Source organism: Penaeus chinensis, chromosome 25 (genome assembly GCF_019202785.1).
Source record: "Penaeus chinensis breed Huanghai No. 1 chromosome 25, ASM1920278v2, whole genome shotgun sequence".
NCBI classification, from domain to species: Eukaryota; Metazoa; Arthropoda; class Malacostraca; order Decapoda; family Penaeidae; genus Penaeus; species Penaeus chinensis.
Window position 1 is genome coordinate 834,858 of NC_061843.1, and position 17,500 is coordinate 852,357.

The window sequence follows — 17,500 nt, forward strand, 5'->3', positions numbered from 1 at the left end:
TTCTTAAACATTTTTTTTTATAAGCAGGATCTTTTCATAAAGAATATTGTTTCATGAGCAATGTCTTTTCATAAACTACATCTTTTCATGAGCAATATTTCCAGGTAATGAAATCTTATCATCTCTATTTTTTCGTAAAAAAACAGCAATATTGTGTGTGTGTTAAAGTTCAAGTATTTGATATATAAACCACAATAACTTTTTAAAAATATGTACACACACACACGTGCACACACACACACACACACACACACACACACACACACACACACACACACACACACACACACACACACACACACGCACACACACACACACACACATACACACAGACACACACACACACACACACACACACACACACACACACACACACACACACACACACACACACACACACATATATACACATATATATACATATATACATATATATATTCATATATATACATATATATATACATATATATCAGTGTGCTTTTATGTTTCATCATGCGGCAACATGGAAAAAAAACAATTTAAATCTCATCAAAAATCATCATTAAAAAATAAACATCCATTTGCTCTATAATTCAAATTCCTTTTTTCCTTCGCCGCCAAAAGGACACACCGCTCTGCACTGGGCGACCATGACAAGAAATGCCATCATTGTGCAAGAACTCTTAAATGCCGGAGCTTCCCTGAATATCACCGACATTTACGGTGAGTTAGGAGACGAATTATTCACCTTACTGTTATGTTGCTTATTGTACATCTGAGGAAAAAAAAAGACAAAAAGTGATTGATGGATATTTATAATTTTTTTTTTTCTTTTTTTGTGTGTGTGTGTGTGGGGGGGGGGGGGGGATTCATGATATATATTATGTTGAATCACAATGGGTTTTTTTTTTTTTTTTTTCAATGAAACAGAAATTGTCAAATAAGTATCACCTTACCTCTGTTTTGTTTTAGGTTAGTTATCCATTTTTATTCCTTTATTTGTTTTACTGAAATCGTTATGATCCCTATCATTGATCAATTGCTGATATAATAATTGTTGTTGTTGTTATTGTCATTATTATCATTATTGTAATTATTATTATTTGTATTCTTATCATTATTTGTATTTTTATTATTATTTATATTTGTATTGTTATTATTGTTATTGTTATTGTTATTGTTATTATCAGAATTATTATTATTATTGTTATAATTATTATTATCATTATCATCATCATTACCAATATCTATCATTATTATCATCATCATCATCACAATTAATTTCACCGTGATTATCAACACTATAACCGTTACAACAACACCTATAATCACTCACACTATACTCACTGTTGCAATGCCTCCTCCCAGGCAACACGGCTCTCATCCTGGCTGTCACTGCCAATGACATGCAGTTGACCAGAATCCTGCTTGACGGCGGAGAGATGATCGATCACCAGAACCACGTAGGTTAGTAGATAAAAGTAGATGATGGAGGAGGTAGATGGTGGATGCATGAGGTAGGTGAGGGTAGAATTGGGTGGGGGGGGGGGTGTTTGAGGTAGGGTGAGGGTAGAATTGGGGGGTAGGGATTGGGTAAATGTTTGAGGTAGATGGAGGTAGAATTTGGCGAATGTTGAAGTAGATAAGGTAGAAATTGGAGATTTTGGTTGATAGGGGTAGAATTAAGAGAATGTTTGAGTAGATAAGGATTGAATTAGCCTAATGCTAGAGTAGATGAGGGTAGAATTAGGCGATTATTTAAGTATATAAGGGTAGCAGTCGGTGAATTCTGTAGATTAAGGTAGAATTAGCCAAAAAAAAATAAGGTAGAATTGGGTTATTATATAAGTAGATACGGTTAAATTAGGAAAATTGTTAAGTATATGAAGGTAAAATTAAAGGAATTATAAGGAAGTAGAAATAAAAAAATATCGAGGTAGACAAAGGCAGATTATGGTAAACATTGAAGTAGATAAATTTAGAATTGGGAAAATGCTAATCCAGTTAAGGAAATAATCTAGATAATATTCAACCATATCAAGGTAGAAATGAGAGAATTTCGAGGTAGACAAAGGTAGATTTAGGAGAGAGTCGACCGCAGTTAAAAACACAATTAGCCAAATATTGAATGTATAAAAGGTAGAACTGGACAGAGGTAGAATCAAGATAATTCGGAAATAGATCGTAGCTCAAAATTAGGTAGATTATTGCAACTGAAAGAAAGAATAATGAAGTAGATCCATTGGAGTAATTTTGAGGAATATGAAGGTAGATTTGTGAAAATGTTGAAGTAGATAGAAGTATTATTGAGGAACCAATTGCAGTTAATGAAGTTATAATTAGGAGATAGTAGAAATTGATAAAGGGAGAATAAGAAGAAAGTTCAAGTGGATAATGATAGGATTAGTAGATCATGGTAGATTAAGGTAGAATGAGGAGACAAAATCGACAAAGACAGAATTGGGAGAATGCAGAAGCAGATAAAGGGAAAAGTAAAGATAACAGTGAAGAGAAAAGAAAAGAAAACTGTAATCCTTTATTTTTTAGGACCTAATATTCGTCAATGTTTATACTTTGCTGTTGGTTTCTTCGCATTTGCTATATCTTCCTATCTATCTATCTGTCTATCTACCTATCTATCTATCTACCTATTTATATACCTGCCCATCTATCTATCTACCTATCTATCTACTTACCTGTCTATCTATCTATTTATCTATCAATGAAGAATGTTTTCTGTGTATTTATTCTATCTATGTGTCTACATATCTATCTATCTAGTTACCTGTCTATCTGTCTACTTACCTATCTATGTATCTACTTACCTACCTATCTGTCTATCTATCTATCTATCTATAAAGATTGTTTTCTGTGTATTTATTCTGTCTATCTATCTATCTACTTATCTATCTACCTATCTATAAAGACTGTTTTCTTCGTAATTATTGAGTATGTGATGCGATTCATTTCTCTCTTTGTATGTAGGAAACTCAGCCCTTATGTTAGCTGTGGATAAGGGCCATTCTCAGATCATGAAATTCCTGCTTGAGCGAGGGGCCGATGTTAACCTTCAGAATCAAAAGGGTAAGTTTGGATGAAAGGCAAATCAATGGAAAGAATAGACATATACGCATTAGTATATGTATGGATGTATGTTGAAATCAGACACATACGGACACACATACGCACGCACGCATACACGCACTCATGCACACACACACACACACTCACACACGCACACGCATGCACACACACACACAAACACACACACACACACACACACACACACACACACACACACACACACACACACACACACACACAAACACATACACACACATACACACACATATATATATACATGTGTGTGTGTGTGTGCGTGTCGGTTAAAAAAAAGAAGAAAAAAAAAGGCAGTATTCATTCTCCTATAATCACATTTACACACTCGTCAACCAAATTGACTCATTAACAACGACATTTACTCACCCAACAACCGCACTTTCCAGGAGACACAGCGCTCTCCGTGGCCGCGGCGCTGGACAACTCGATCGCTGCGCAGGACTTGATCAAAGCAGGCGCCATGTTGGACTTGCCGAATAAAGCTGGTGAGTAAGATGTGTGGATGTGGATGGATGTTGGGGTCGGGGGTGGGGGGAAGGAGAGGGGGGTTGTGGTGTATGTGTGTGTTGGGTTGGTGGGTGGGGGGGTGGGGTTGTGAAGGGGGAGGGGGTACGTGTGGGTGGGTGGGTGGGTGTGGAGGGGATAGGTGTGGGGTGTGGGGTGGGGGAGGGTGATTCATATGGTGAGATACAAAGCAATTGATAATAAAATTAATAATAATCCCATAACAAATATATATGTGAAATCACCCCCACAGATACCACACTGGAAGATAAATGTCCCAAAACTGTCCCTTTATTCACAGGAAACACGCCCCTCATGATGGCAGCTGCGTTGAACCACGTTCAGACTGTCAGGATTCTACTCGGAGCGAAGGCAATGGTCAACTTCCAGAATAATGAAGGTAATTTGAAAAAATAGATCATCTTTGAGTCGGTGAAATAGATTAATTGGGAGGGAATAGTTGTTAATTCAGGTGATCCACGATTGTGACAAAGACATTAAATTGGAAGTATGGAAATTGTATATTAGTTAATATAAATTTTTATTTCTCTAAAGGAAAAAGTATGTATGTGTGTGTGTGTATGTGTGTGTGTGTGTCTGTGTGTGTGTGTGTGTGTGTGTGTGTGTGTGTGTGTGTGTGTGTGTGTGTGTGTGTGTGTGTGTGTGTGTGTGTGTGCGTTCGTGTTTGTATGTGCGTATGTGTATCATTTCCCCGTGACACACTGTCTACGACGGCCTCTGACATCCGCCACACGCCCTTATTGACGGCCTTCCCTCGCCAACAGGTGAGACTGCCCTGATTCTCGCGACCTTCCGCGGGTCTTCCCTCGTGGTGCGGGACCTGATCGCCGCCGGGGCGCTGGTCGACCTGGCCACGAACGACGGTGAGTGGAGGGCTGGCTGCGGGGACGGGGTTCATCAAATTGGTTTTCTTTTTTTTTCTTTTTTTCTTTTTTTTTTTGGGGGGGGGGAGGGGAGGGGGGGAGGTGTTGTTTGTGTTGTTGTTTTGATTCAACTTTTTTTTCTCTCTCTCGCTCTCTCACTCGCTCTCTAACTATCTATCTATGAATCAATCAATTTAACTCACATACTCACCCTCTCTCTCATATTCTCTCTCTATATATCTGTCCATCTATCAATCTCTGCCTCTCTTTTTCTCCATCTATCTATCTACCAATCAATTAATTCAACTCACGTACTCACTCACTCATTCTCATATCTATCTATCTCTCTCTCTATTATTATTATTATTACAATCATAATTATCATCATCATTACTATTATTATTATTATTCCCACTACTATTATAATTACCATTATCATCATCATTATTGAAAATCATCATTAATTCCCAAAACTCTCATTTTTTCTTCTTTTCTCCATAATCTCCATCATCCATTATTATTAACATCATCACTAGCTATTAAACCTCATTAAGAAAAGTTATTAAAACCTCTTAAACTAGTCGTTAAAGATGCTATTTTTCAATTTTTTCTTTCCCCCTTCCTCTCACCAACAGGAATCACGCCTCTCATTCTGGCCTCCGACATGAACCACCCGCAGGTAGTCAGGATACTGCTCGAGGGCGGAGCGAAGGTCGACCAGCAGAATGTTGCAGGTAAAAAATGCAGAAAGGAGGGAAGGAAATAGAATAAATGGTTTGATAAACGATGGAGATAGAGTGGATGTAAATAGATATAAAAAAAAAAAATGATAGCAAAATAGTTTATGAATGGTTTAAAAATAATAGTAAATAGTAAACTGTATCGAGTAGATGTAGATAGAAGGATGGATGGAGGAATTTGTGAATGGATAGGTAGGTTATATTGGTAAGGGAGTAAATAGAGGGATAGATGAATGGGTGGATGGATCGACAAATGGATGGATGGATGGATAAATGGATGGATGGATGGATGGATGGATAGACATATGAATGGATGGATGGATAGACAAATGAATGGATGGATAGAAAAATGGGTGGATGGATGGATGGATAAATGGATGGATGGATAGACAAATGAATGGATGGATGCATGGATAGACAAATGGATGGATGGATAGATAGATATACGGGTAAAGAAGTGAATAGAAGGACGGATGGATGACTTAATGGATAGGTAGGTTAAACTAGTAAGGTAGTAAATAGAGGAACAGATAGATGAATGGGTGGATAGATAAATTAATGGATGGATAAATGAACGAGTGGATGGATAGATAAATTAATGGATGGATAGATGGACTGATATACGAGTGAAGAAGTGATCAGAAGGATAGGTAGGTATACAGGTGAAGAGGTAAATAAAGGTATACAAGTGAAGAAGTAAATAGAGGAATAGATAAATTAGTGAATATATAGATAAGTATAGAAGTAAACAGATAAATAGATAAATGAGTGAATAGATAGATAGATATACAGGTAATAAGAGGGAGAGATAATTTAATAAATGGATAGATAGATAGATATTCAGATAGAGAAGTAAACAGAGGGGTAGATAAATAAATTGATGAATATATAGCTAGTCAGGTAGATAAGTTAATGAAAAGGATCAGTAAAGTAATTGATATATTAATCAGTAGATATTTCAGTAGATGATTGATTGAACCAATTAATAGGGAAAATAAATGATTGAATGAGTAAGTAGGTAGATGAATGAATAACAAGAGAGATGGAGAGATGAAAAGAATAAACAAGAACAGCAAAAACAAAAAAAAAAACGTTTGTGCATACATAACAATTACTTTTATAATAACAATTTAAGTCAATAGGGGTAATTGACAGCTATTGAAGCTAATATATTATGCAGCTTCAATATGTTTATACATGATAGTCACACACACGCACACGCACACACACACACACAAAAAAAGAGTGTGCGTGTGTCTATATCTATCCATCTCTCTACCTATCTATCCATCCATCTATCGACCTATCTATCTCTATAAAACCGAGCCTCTCCCCTCGTCCCGCAGGCTCGACTCCCCTCATCTCGGCAGCTCGCAAGAACCACGGGGACATTGTCAAGGTTCTACTCGACTACCAGGCAGATGTGAACAGACAGACGCGCAAATTCGGTTCGTACTTTTAATGGAATTTGGATAATTAGTTGTTGTTTTTGTTTTGTATTGTTTGTTTTTGTTTGATATAGTGCATAATGATTTCGATCGAATGTGTTATTGTTTTTATTTTTTTGTTTGATTGTTCAAGATGATTGGTTTTTGTGAACCGTTCGATTTGTCTTCAGAGATATTGGAACATTTTTTTTTTTTTTTTCTAATCGGCAAATATTTTCAAAACTCACTTATAGATTTCCCTAATTAAATAAACTAAACAAACGCCTTTAAGCCATCACAAACCACCACATTTCCGTATCGAAAACAACTTTCCTTAAAACACAGTTAACACGCATTTCTAAATATGATTCTTGCTTCTTCTCAGGACACTCGGCCCTTATCATGGCAGCCTTCCACGGGAACCTCGGCATCACGCAAGACCTGCTAGCGAAGGGCGCGCAGGTTGATCTCCCGAACAAGGCCGGTCAGGATCAACGTTTTATTGCCGTGGTATTGTTGTTAGATAGATAGACAGATAGATAGATGTATATTTGAATGTGTGTGTGTATGTATATATATATATGTGTGTGTGTGTGTGTGTGTGTGTGTGTGTGTGTGTGTGTGTGTGTGTGTGTGTGTGTGTGTGTGTGTGTGTGTGTAGGTAGACCGATGGATAGACATATGTAAACATAAATGTGGAAAGACAGATATAATAGAGAGAGAGAGACAGATAGGTAGAGATAGACAGTTATAGATAGACAAGTAAGTAGATATATATAAATAGATAGACAGGACCAAACAGACAGATAAATATATATGTCTACACATATACATTTAGCTGGATAGATAGATATATATATATATTTCTTTTTTCGTCCAATGAGAAATGTAATTGTTTTTTCCTCATCAGAAAATATTTATTCATTTAATCGTTAATTTGTCTGTTAATATGTGCGTATGCATTCTTATTAATTTTCTTTGATTATTTCTATTATATAAAAATATATATATATATATTATTTGATAAAATTTCTTAATATTCTAATTTTCTTTACCAGGAAGTACGCCTCATATTCAATGAATTTAACTTTTCAGTTGTTAAATCGTGTGTTAATGTGTGTGATCACATGCGTTCATATTCCTTGTCTTTAATTGTTTTTATTACCTAAAAAACTATATCATTTAATAGAATTTCTCGATATGAATTTTCTTTTTTACCAGGTCAATTAATTAGATATTAGATAACCAATTGTTGAATCGTGTGTTAATTTGTGTGTTCGCATGCATTCCTATATATTTTCCTTACTTTATTTTATTATCTATAACATTTTTTATTATTTAATAGAATTTCTTAATTAATTTTCTTCGTCACCAGCATATACGCCTCTGCAATCAATTAAACTTATTTTTTTTTATTTGTGTTAATGTGTGTGTTCGCATGTGCTCATATTTCTTGTCTTTAATTGTTTTTATTATTTAAGACAAAATATATATATATATATATATATATATATATATATATATATATATATATTAGTAATATTTCTTAATTTCGTTTTTTTTTTTTTTTTTTTTTTTTTTATCAGGGAATACGCCTCTTATCCAAGCAGCGAAGGAGAATCATCTAGAAGTTGTTAAATATTTGCTCGGTCAAGGCGCCGCCGTCGACCACCAGAATAATGAAGGTAGAGTTAGTTTTTTTTAAAGGAATACGGCGTGTTTAAATTCTATATACTTTCTTTATAATTTATTCTCTCTCTCTCTCTCTCTCTCTCTCTCTCTCTCTCTCTCTCTCTCTCTCTCTCTCTCTCTCTTTCTTCCTTTTAGTTTGGTTCTTTTTGGTTGTAGGTTGAGATTTGTTTATATATATATATATATCGTTTTTTTTTTTTCTCTTGTTTTTTTCTCTCTTTTTCTTACTCTCTCTCTCTCTCTCTTCTCTCGCTCTCTCTCTCTCTCTCTCTCTCTCTCTCTCTATCTATCTCTCTCTCTCTCTCTCTCTCTCTCTCTCTCTCCCTCTTCCTCCTCCTCCCCCTTTTCTCCCCTCCCCCTTCCCCCACTTCTTCCCCCTTTCTCTCTCTCTCTCATCTCCCTCTCTCCTTTCCCCTCCCCTATCCCCTCCACCTTTCCCTCCCCCTATCCCCCCCTCCTCCTCCCATCTCTCAAATCTCCCTCCCTCCCTCCCTCCCCTCCTCCTCCACCTCCTCTTCCCCCTCCTCTTCCCCCTTCTCTCCCCCTATCTCCCCTCCTTCCTCCTCCCATCTCTCAAATCTCCCTCCCTCCCTCCCTCCCCCTCCTCTTCCCCCTCCTTTCCCCCCTTCTCTTCCCCCTCCCCCTCCTCCTCCCCCTACCTCTCACCTCTCTCTTTCTCTCTTTCTCCCTTTCTCACTCTCCTTTTCCCCTTCAGGCACAACCGCCCTCATCTGGACCGCAAACAGAAACCACACCGAAGTAGTCAGGCACCTCCTCGAGGCTGGCGCTGACCCTAATAGGCAGAATTTGAGTGAAGGTGAGAAGAGGATGTGGAGGGGAAGGTGTTTGGATGTAGAAGGTGGGGTGTAGAGGGTGGGGTGTAGAGGGTGGGGTGATGTAGAGGGTGGAGTGTAGAGGGTGGGGTGTAGAGGGTGGGGTGTAGAGGGTGGGGTGTAAAGAGTTGGGTGATGTAGAGGGTGGGGTGTAGAGGGTGGGGTGTAAAGGGTGGGGTGTAGAGGGTGGGGTGTAGAGGGTGGGGTGTAAAGAGTTGGGTGATGTAGAGGGTGTAGAGGGTGGGGTGTAGAGGGTGGGGTGTAAAGGGTGGGGTGTAGAGAGTGGGGTGTAAAGAGTTGGGTGATGTAGAGGGTGTAGAGGGTGGGGTGTAAAGAGTTGGGTGATGTAGAGGGTGTAGAGGGTGGGGTGTAAAGGGTTGGGGGGATGGTTGGATGTGGAAGATAAGAGTGATAGGGTGTGGATGTGGGAGTGAATGTTCTGTGGAAAGTGAAAATGACTGGAGATGGAGACGAAGCTGGTGTATGTGGAAGCTGAAAATGACTATGTGGAGGTGGAAGGGGTTGGATGTGGAGGTGAAAATGATTTAATATGTCGGTGAAAATGGCAGGATGTGGATAGGAAAATGACTGGCTAAGGAGGTAAAAATGACTAATTATTGGAGATAAAATGGTTTTATGAGGAAGATAATGACAGGATGTGGAGGTAAAAATGACTAGATGAGGAAGTGAAAGTGACAAGATCTAGACGTGAAAATGCCTGGCTGTAGCGGCGAAAGGGCCTGGATATGGGGATGAAATTGAAACACATCCAAACTTCAGGAGGGATTTACACTGCAAACTTGAAAAGGATTTCAGTTTCACTCGAAACGTAGAGGTTTCAATATCCTTCTGTTTCACTAGTTTCTTTTCCTTTCCTTTTTACACTTTTGCGTTTTGCTTTATATTTTATTCTCATTATTAACTCATTTCATTCTCATTATTGACCACGCATCTCGCCAAAGAGTATTTCGTAAACTTATTCAGATCCAAACTTAAAATACTTAATTTGATTTCTTACAATGATTATCTTTCTTTCACAAATATATTACTTTTACGCTAATATAAAGACAAGATGAACCTATTGTTACGAAGGATTTAGGATTACGTGAATACTGAAAAAAATAATAGCAATGATTTAATAATTGAATTGTTAAAAAGGACAGAGGAATTATCAAATTAAACACAAGAAAGTAACACGAAGTAAGTACGAAAGGAGTAATAAATGAATAAATGAATAAATAAACATAAATAGATAAATAATAAAAAACGCAACAAAGTAACACACAAAGTACAAAAGGAGTAAAAAAGAAAACGAAACAAAACAAAAAACATAATAATAATAATAATAATATTGATAATAACAAATAATAATAATAACAAATAACAAATAACAAATAATAATAACAATAATAATGATAATAAAAATAAATGCTTCCTTCCCCCCCAGGAGACACGGCGCTCGACTGGGCGGCCTTCCTGGGGAACACGATCATGGTTCGAGACCTGCTGCAGGCCGGGGCGGCCGCCAATGTGACGGATCTCGCGGGTGAGGCTCGCGTCGCCGCTGGTGTTGGTGGGGGTGGTGGGGGTGTTGTTGCGGGAGGTGGTAGTGGTGTAGGGAATGTTGTTATTCTTGTTTTGTTGTGAATGTTGTTTTTCTTGTTTTGTTGTGAATGTTGTTTTTCTTTTGTTGTGAATGTTTTTTATTTTATTGTGAATGTTGTTTTTCTTGTTTTGTTGTGAATGTTGTTTTATTTAATTGTGAATGTTGTTTTTCTTGATTTGTTGTGAATGTTTTTTTTTATTGTGAATGTTGTTTTTCTTGTTTTGTTGTGAATGTTTTTTTATTTAATTGTGAATGTTGTTTTTCTTTATTTGTTGTGAATGTTTTTTTTTTCTTGTGAATGTTGTTTTTCTTGTTTTGTTGTGAATGTTTTTTTATTTTATTGTGAATGTTGTTTTTCTTGTTTTGTTGTGAATGTTGTTTTTATTTTATTGTGAATGTTGTTTTTCTTGTTTTGTTGTGAATGTTGTTTTTCTTGTTTTGTTGTGAATATTTTTTTTCTTTTATTGTGAATGTTTTTTTTTTGTTGTGAATGTTTTTTTATTTTATTGTGAAAGTTGTTTTTCTTGTTTTGTTGTGAATATTGTTTTTTCGTTTATTGTGAATGTTGTAGATTTTTCGGTGATATGGATGTTGTTATGAGTGTTGTTTTTGCTTTTGTTGTATTTTTTTGTCACATGAGCAGATGAGAAGTTCTGATTGGATCGTTTTTATTAATAGAAAACACCATAGTATGTTTTGTTTCCAATTTAACTAAGAATTATCCCAAATCCTTCTAAACAAGAATTCTCTTTTCTTCATTTTTGTTATTATTTACCGTCTGTGTTTTCGATATTATTTATATTTCAGCTCTTATCATTATTCCTATCAATGTTGCCTTTGTTATAACTCCCCTACTGAACCTGACACTCGCCACTAAATCAACCAAGAATCAACATAACATCAACACCACCAACATTCGCAGGAAACACGCCGCTCGTGCAAGCAGCGCAAGGAAATCGACCTGCAGTGGTGAAGATGCTGCTTGCACTTGGAGTCGACTTCGATCACAAGAATAAGGATGGTGAGATTTTTTTTTTTCTTTTTTTTTTCTTGGCGATTATTATTGTTGTTAGTTATTTATTGTTAGAGTTAGGAGTAGTTGATGTTGTTGTTTTAGGTGGGTATCATTATTGTTCATCATTATATGTGTAATTGTTAGTTATTATTATTGTAATTATTATTATTATACTTATTATTGTAATTATTATTATTATACTTATTATTATACTTATTATTATTAATTATTGTTATACTTATTATTATTATTAATTATTGTTATACTTATTATTATTATTAATTATTGTTATACTTATTATTATTATTAATTTTTGTTATACTTATTATTATTATTATTACTTATCATATTGTTATTATCATTATTACTTGTTATTATGGTTATCATTATTATTATTGCTTAGTATTATAGTAATTATTTATAGTTATGAATATATATAAACAAGTTATTTTCCTTTTTTTTTTACAAGTACATGACTACATATTCGATAATTGTCCCCCATTTGATCATTTTAATTAATCACTCAATTAATGTCTCTATTACTACATCAAATTATAATATTTAACCGTCCATATCCTTTTAACAGATCAACCGACCCACCAATTATTCATGTAGTTTATATATTTACGTAATTATCTTTTTATTTTCTTTCTTTCCTTCTTTTCTTTTAACTACCCCAGGGAACTCTGCTCTCGCCTGGGCAGCCTTCAACGGAAACCCTGTCATAATCGAGGATCTGGTGAACGCCGGAGCAAGGATCAACATCACAAATAATCACGGTGCGTATTTTAAGATGGAGAGGAGAGGGAGGGAGGGAGGAGAAGGGGAGAGGGAGAAGGAGAAGGGGAGAGGGAGGAGGGGAGGGAGGAAGGAAGGAGGAAGAAGGGAGGAGAAGGGGAGAGGGAGTAAACGGGGAGAGGGAGGAGAAGAGGGAGGAAGGAAGGAGGAGGGAGGGAGGAAGGAGGAGAGGGAGGGAGGGAGGAAGGAGGAGGGACGGAGGAGAAGGGGAGAGGGAGGAGGAGATGGAGGAAGGAAGGAGTAGGGAGGGAGGAGAGGGAGGGAGGAGAAGAGGGGAGGGAGGGAGGAAGGAGGAGAGAGGGAGGAGGAGTGAGAGGGAGAGTGGGAAGGAGGGATAAGGGGAGAAGGAGGAGGAGAGAGAGAGAGGGAGGGAGGGACGGAGTAGGGGAGAGGGAGGAGGAGAGGGAGGAAGGAAGGAGAGAGGGAGGAGAAGGGGAGAAGGAGGAGGAGAGAGAGGGAGAGTGCAAGGGAAGAATAAGGGGAGAGGGAGGAGGAGAGAGAGGGAGAGTGGAAGAGAGGGAGGGAAGGAGAAGGGGAGAGGGAAGGAGGGAGGAGGGGAGAGGGTGGGAGGGAGGGAGGGGGGCAAGGGAGAAGGTAAAGGGGAGAGAGAGAAAAAAAAAGAAAGAGATAGAGACAGAGAAGAGAGAGAGAGAGAGAGAGTGAGAGAGAGAGAGAGAGAGAGAGAGAGATAGAGAGAGAGAGAGAGAGAGAGAGAGTAAGAGAGAGAGGAGAGAGAGACGAGAGGAGAGAGAGTGAAGCTCTTGACATCGTGAAACTTCTGCTGGAGCGAGGAGCCACCGTGGACCAGCAGGATAATCTCGGTGAGGAATAATGTGTAATTTTGACTTTGAGGGAGTTGGAGTGTCGCCATTGGTATTAGTATTGTCGTTGTGGTTGTTCCTTTGAGGGCGGGGTTGTAATAGGCATTCGCGTTGTTGTTGTTATGGGTGTTGTTGTGGCTGTTGTTATTGTTATGATGATGGTGATGATGGTAATGATGATAAAGCTATTATGTTCGTAATTATCGTTATTGTTTGTTGTTATTTTTTTTATCATTATTATTTTCATTACTGTTATCGTTATTATTGTTATCCTTTTTTATTGTTATTGTTATCATCATAATGTTCATCATCATTACCATTAATTGTATTTAATGTTATTCTTATTATCATTAATTATATAATTATTATCATTATAGCCATTATTATCATTATTACTATTATCATAATCACCATCATTATCATTATCAATAATATCAATATTAGATGTAGTAGTTTCACCTTATCATACTGAAACCACAAATTAGACTGATCTATTTACATAAACAACTTTCATTCTTTCTAGGCAAAAACTGCAACACGGTCGGAACGCCGGTCGGCACGTGCGTCTCGTCAGCTGATTGCACACGTCTGAACACGTTACTGCCAGCTGAGAGTGTAAACAACAACACGACCAGAACGGCGAATCTGCTCGTGAATTTCGCTTGCGGCAGTGTGTTAGTAGTCACTTTTTTGTTTTTGTTTTATGAATGAATGAGAATTAGTTTTTTTTTGTTTGTTTGTTCTTTGTCTATGGTGTTGAATAATAGAGGTTAATTTGCAAATTTAGATGATGACTGTCTTTTGTTTTTTGTTTTTTTATGTATCTTTTTCTCGCTTTCTCTTTCTTTCTTTCTCTCCCTCCCCCCTCTCCTCTCTCTCTCTCTCTCTCTCTCTCTCTCTTTCTCTCTCTCTCTCTCTCTCTCTCTCTCTCTCTCTCTCTCTCTCTCTCTCTCTCTCTCTCTCTCTCTCTCTCTCCCTCCCTCCCCCTCTCACTCCCTCCTCCCTCTCCCTCCCTTACCCTCTCCTTCTTCTTCCCTCCCCCCTCTCCCTCCCTCCCTCTCTCTTTCATCTCATATAATATTCTTCTAATTTTTCTTTTCTCTTTCAAGGGATGGTGTTATCCAGGTGTGCTGTCCGCGAGAGTAATGTCATCCATGTAATCCCACTGATGTCATATTTCCATAAGATAAGATAGGAAAACAGATATATGTTTCGGTGAATTTTAGAACGTACAGTGATCTGGCAGTAACTTTGTTGTTGATGTCTGTGTGCTTATAAGTGTTTTTTTTTTTTTTTTTTTCTAAGTGTGAAGTAAGAGGGATATGTAATTTTGGTGTTAATATGATAGCAAAAGGTGATTGATAATATGTAATATTACACACATAATAGTCATAATATATATTTGTGTATTTGTTTGTGTGTGTGTGTGTGTGTGTGTGTGTGTGTGTGTGTGCATAAGTACGTATTGTAAATTGCCGATCACTTCAAATAAATGATATATACACTATTTGAAAGTTTCTTTCCCCTTATCAAAATATTGAAAATTCATTATGTTATAAAGTTATTAATACGTTTCTAGGTAAACAACAAAATGTGAATATACGATTACATACGCAAGTATTTTGTACTATTACTGTTATTATTATTATTTACAATGGAATAGGGACGTCAATGATAGTAATAGTAATAATGATGATAATAAAATGATAATAATAATAGTAGTAGTAGTAGTAATGATGATAATAGTAATAATGTTAATAATAAGAAGAAGAATCATAAGCAATTGAATTAATAATCATGATCATTATTGACCATTACTGTTTTAATTTTATCATTATTGTTGTTATTAATATCTAACAAACTAATAATATTATATTGGTCATTATTGTTTTTATTACAGTAACTATCATTATTGTTATCATTAGCATTAGTATCATTATTTTGAATACGATTATCATCATCATCACTATCACTGTTATAATTATTATTATTATTGTTATTATCTTTACTATCAACAGTAGTAATATTTATTACAATGACTACATTTAGCCGCTTAATCTCACATATTTTTCCCAATTTCATACCAATCTTCATTCGTAAAGATGCGCTCATAATGAGTAATAATATATATATGTTCTTAATAAGAGGTTTGTTCTTAGTGGATGATAAGAAACATATTCTTGATGGTCAATGGAAGACATGTTCTTGATGGGTAATAAAAAGATATGTTCATAATGGTTTATAAAAGATGTTCTTACAGGGTAATAAATAAAATGTTTTCAATGGGAAATAAGAGGTTTGCTCTTAATAGGTAAAAAAAAAACACATACGGAATCTGGATCCTTTATTTTAAAGGCGTTGAACAATAATAATAATAATAATAATAATAATAATAATAATAATAATAATGATAATAATAACAATAACAATAATGATAATAACAAAGGCAGTAAAAGTAGTCCATTAATAGGTCACAGATTTTATTTTATTTTTTTCGTTTACAGATATTAATTGTTATAATTATTTATATCATTGAGTATGTTGCTGAAGAAACACTCTGTGAATTTGTTGATACAGTGTCATGAATGAATAGATATTAAAATTAATATGCATGATATATGCGTAGATAGATGGAGAGATAGATAGATAGATATGTAGGTAATGAAGGTATATCGATAGATATATACATGTAGAGAAAGATAAACAGATATAACTGGACTGATAATAGATAGATGGACAGATAGAGAGATGGGTGGATATAGATGGATAGATAGGTAGATAGATAGATGGATGTTGTTGGATGAATATATATAGACATATAGATAGATAGAGAGAGAGATGTGTGCATGAAAAGGACATAAAGAGATAGATAGATAACATTTGTATAGAGAGAAATGCACAGATAGTGAAAAAAAGCTATATGAAGAGATAGAAGATAAGAAAATATTCAAATTTACATAGCAAAATGTTAAACTTTGCTCCCTCACACCCAAACTCATGTAAATAATGTATGCTTGAGCAAATTGAAAATAAAAATGTATCTCTATCTATCTATCTATCTTTCTATCTATCTATCTATTTCTATCTCTACCTTTCTCTTCCTCTTTCTCTTTCTTTTTCTTTCTCTTTCTCTTTCTCTCTCTCTTTCTCTCTTTCTCTCTTTCTCTCTTTCTCTCTCTCTCTCTTTCTTTCTCTTTCTCTCTCTCTCTCTCTTTCTTTCTATTTCTCTCTCTTTTTCTCTTTCTCTTTCTCATTCTCTTTCTCATTCTCATTCTCATTATCTTTTTCTTTCTCTTTCTCTTTCTCTTTCTCTTTCTTTTCTCTTTCTCTTTCTCTTTCTTTCTCTTCCTCTTTCTCTTTCTCTTTCCCTTTCTCACCTCTTTCTCTTCTCTCCTCTCTCTCTCTCTCTCTCTCTCTCTCTCTCTCTCTCTCTCTCTCTCGTCTCTCTCTCTCTCTCTCTCTGTCTCTCTTTCTCTTTCTCTCTCTTTCTCTTCTCCTCCTCTTTCCTCTTTCTCTTTTCGCTTTCTCTCTCTCTCTCTCTCTCTCTCTCTCTCTCTCTCTCTCTCTCTCTCTCTCTCTCTCTCTCTCTCTCTCTCTCTCTCTCTCTCTCTCTCATCTCTCAATCCCCCCTCTCTTCCTCCCTCCCTCTCCCCTACCCTATCCCCTCCTTCCAATCCTCCTTCCTTCACATCCCCTTCCCAAACTCCTTTCCATCTCTTCCCTCCCTCTCTCCCTTCCTCCTCCCATCCACCTCCCTCCCTCCCTCCTTCCCTCCCTCTCTCCCTCCCTCCCTCCCTCCTCCCATCCCCCTCCCTCCCTCCCTCCTCCCCTCCCTCCCTCCCTCCTCTCCTCCCTCTCTCTTTCCCTCCCAAACTCCTTTCCATCCCTTCCTTCCCTCTTTCCCTCCCTCCCTCCCTCCTCCCATCCCCCTCCCTCCCCCCTCCCTCCCTCCCTCCCTCCCTCCCCCCTCCCTCCCTCCCTCCTCTCCTCCCCCTCCCTCCCATCCCCCTCCCTCCCTCCCCTACCCCCATTGAACCAGACCCCTAACCCTCTCCCTTCCCGCAGAACTTTTCCCACGGTC

At 37.0% G+C, this 17,500-nt stretch overlaps 2 protein-coding genes and 1 long non-coding RNA gene across 3 annotated transcripts in view; 2 read left to right on the top strand and 1 right to left on the bottom strand.

Moving 5' to 3' along the window:
• The window catches only part of LOC125038487 (ankyrin repeat and KH domain-containing protein 1-like), a 25,504-nt gene extending 13,703 nt beyond the window's left edge, over positions 1 to 11,801 (top strand). Inside the window, exons 14-25 of the mRNA XM_047631965.1 lie at positions 604 to 702; positions 1,348 to 1,446; positions 2,965 to 3,063; positions 3,486 to 3,584; positions 3,905 to 4,003; positions 4,389 to 4,487; positions 5,123 to 5,221; positions 6,574 to 6,675; positions 7,040 to 7,138; positions 9,062 to 9,163; positions 10,627 to 10,752; positions 11,593 to 11,801. Of these exons, the coding sequence (XP_047487921.1) occupies positions 604 to 702; positions 1,348 to 1,446; positions 2,965 to 3,063; positions 3,486 to 3,584; positions 3,905 to 4,003; positions 4,389 to 4,487; positions 5,123 to 5,221; positions 6,574 to 6,675; positions 7,040 to 7,138; positions 9,062 to 9,163; positions 10,627 to 10,752; positions 11,593 to 11,801 (1,331 nt within the window). The remainder of the gene's footprint in view (positions 1 to 603; positions 703 to 1,347; positions 1,447 to 2,964; positions 3,064 to 3,485; positions 3,585 to 3,904; positions 4,004 to 4,388; positions 4,488 to 5,122; positions 5,222 to 6,573; positions 6,676 to 7,039; positions 7,139 to 9,061; positions 9,164 to 10,626; positions 10,753 to 11,592) is intronic.
• A 1,545-nt stretch (positions 11,802 to 13,346) lies between these two features.
• On the top strand, positions 13,347 to 14,858 carry LOC125038484. Its single transcript, XR_007116057.1, has 3 exons — positions 13,347 to 13,419; positions 13,943 to 14,093; positions 14,529 to 14,858. It is a non-coding gene; the product is annotated as an uncharacterized LOC125038484 (long non-coding RNA).
• A 2,604-nt stretch (positions 14,859 to 17,462) lies between these two features.
• The window catches only part of LOC125038488 (probable glutamate receptor), a 13,527-nt gene continuing 13,489 nt past the window's right edge, over positions 17,463 to 17,500 (bottom strand). Inside the window, exon 10 of the mRNA XM_047631966.1 lies at positions 17,463 to 17,500. This exon is cut by the window's right edge and continues 191 nt beyond it. Within this exon, the coding sequence (XP_047487922.1) occupies positions 17,463 to 17,500 (38 nt within the window).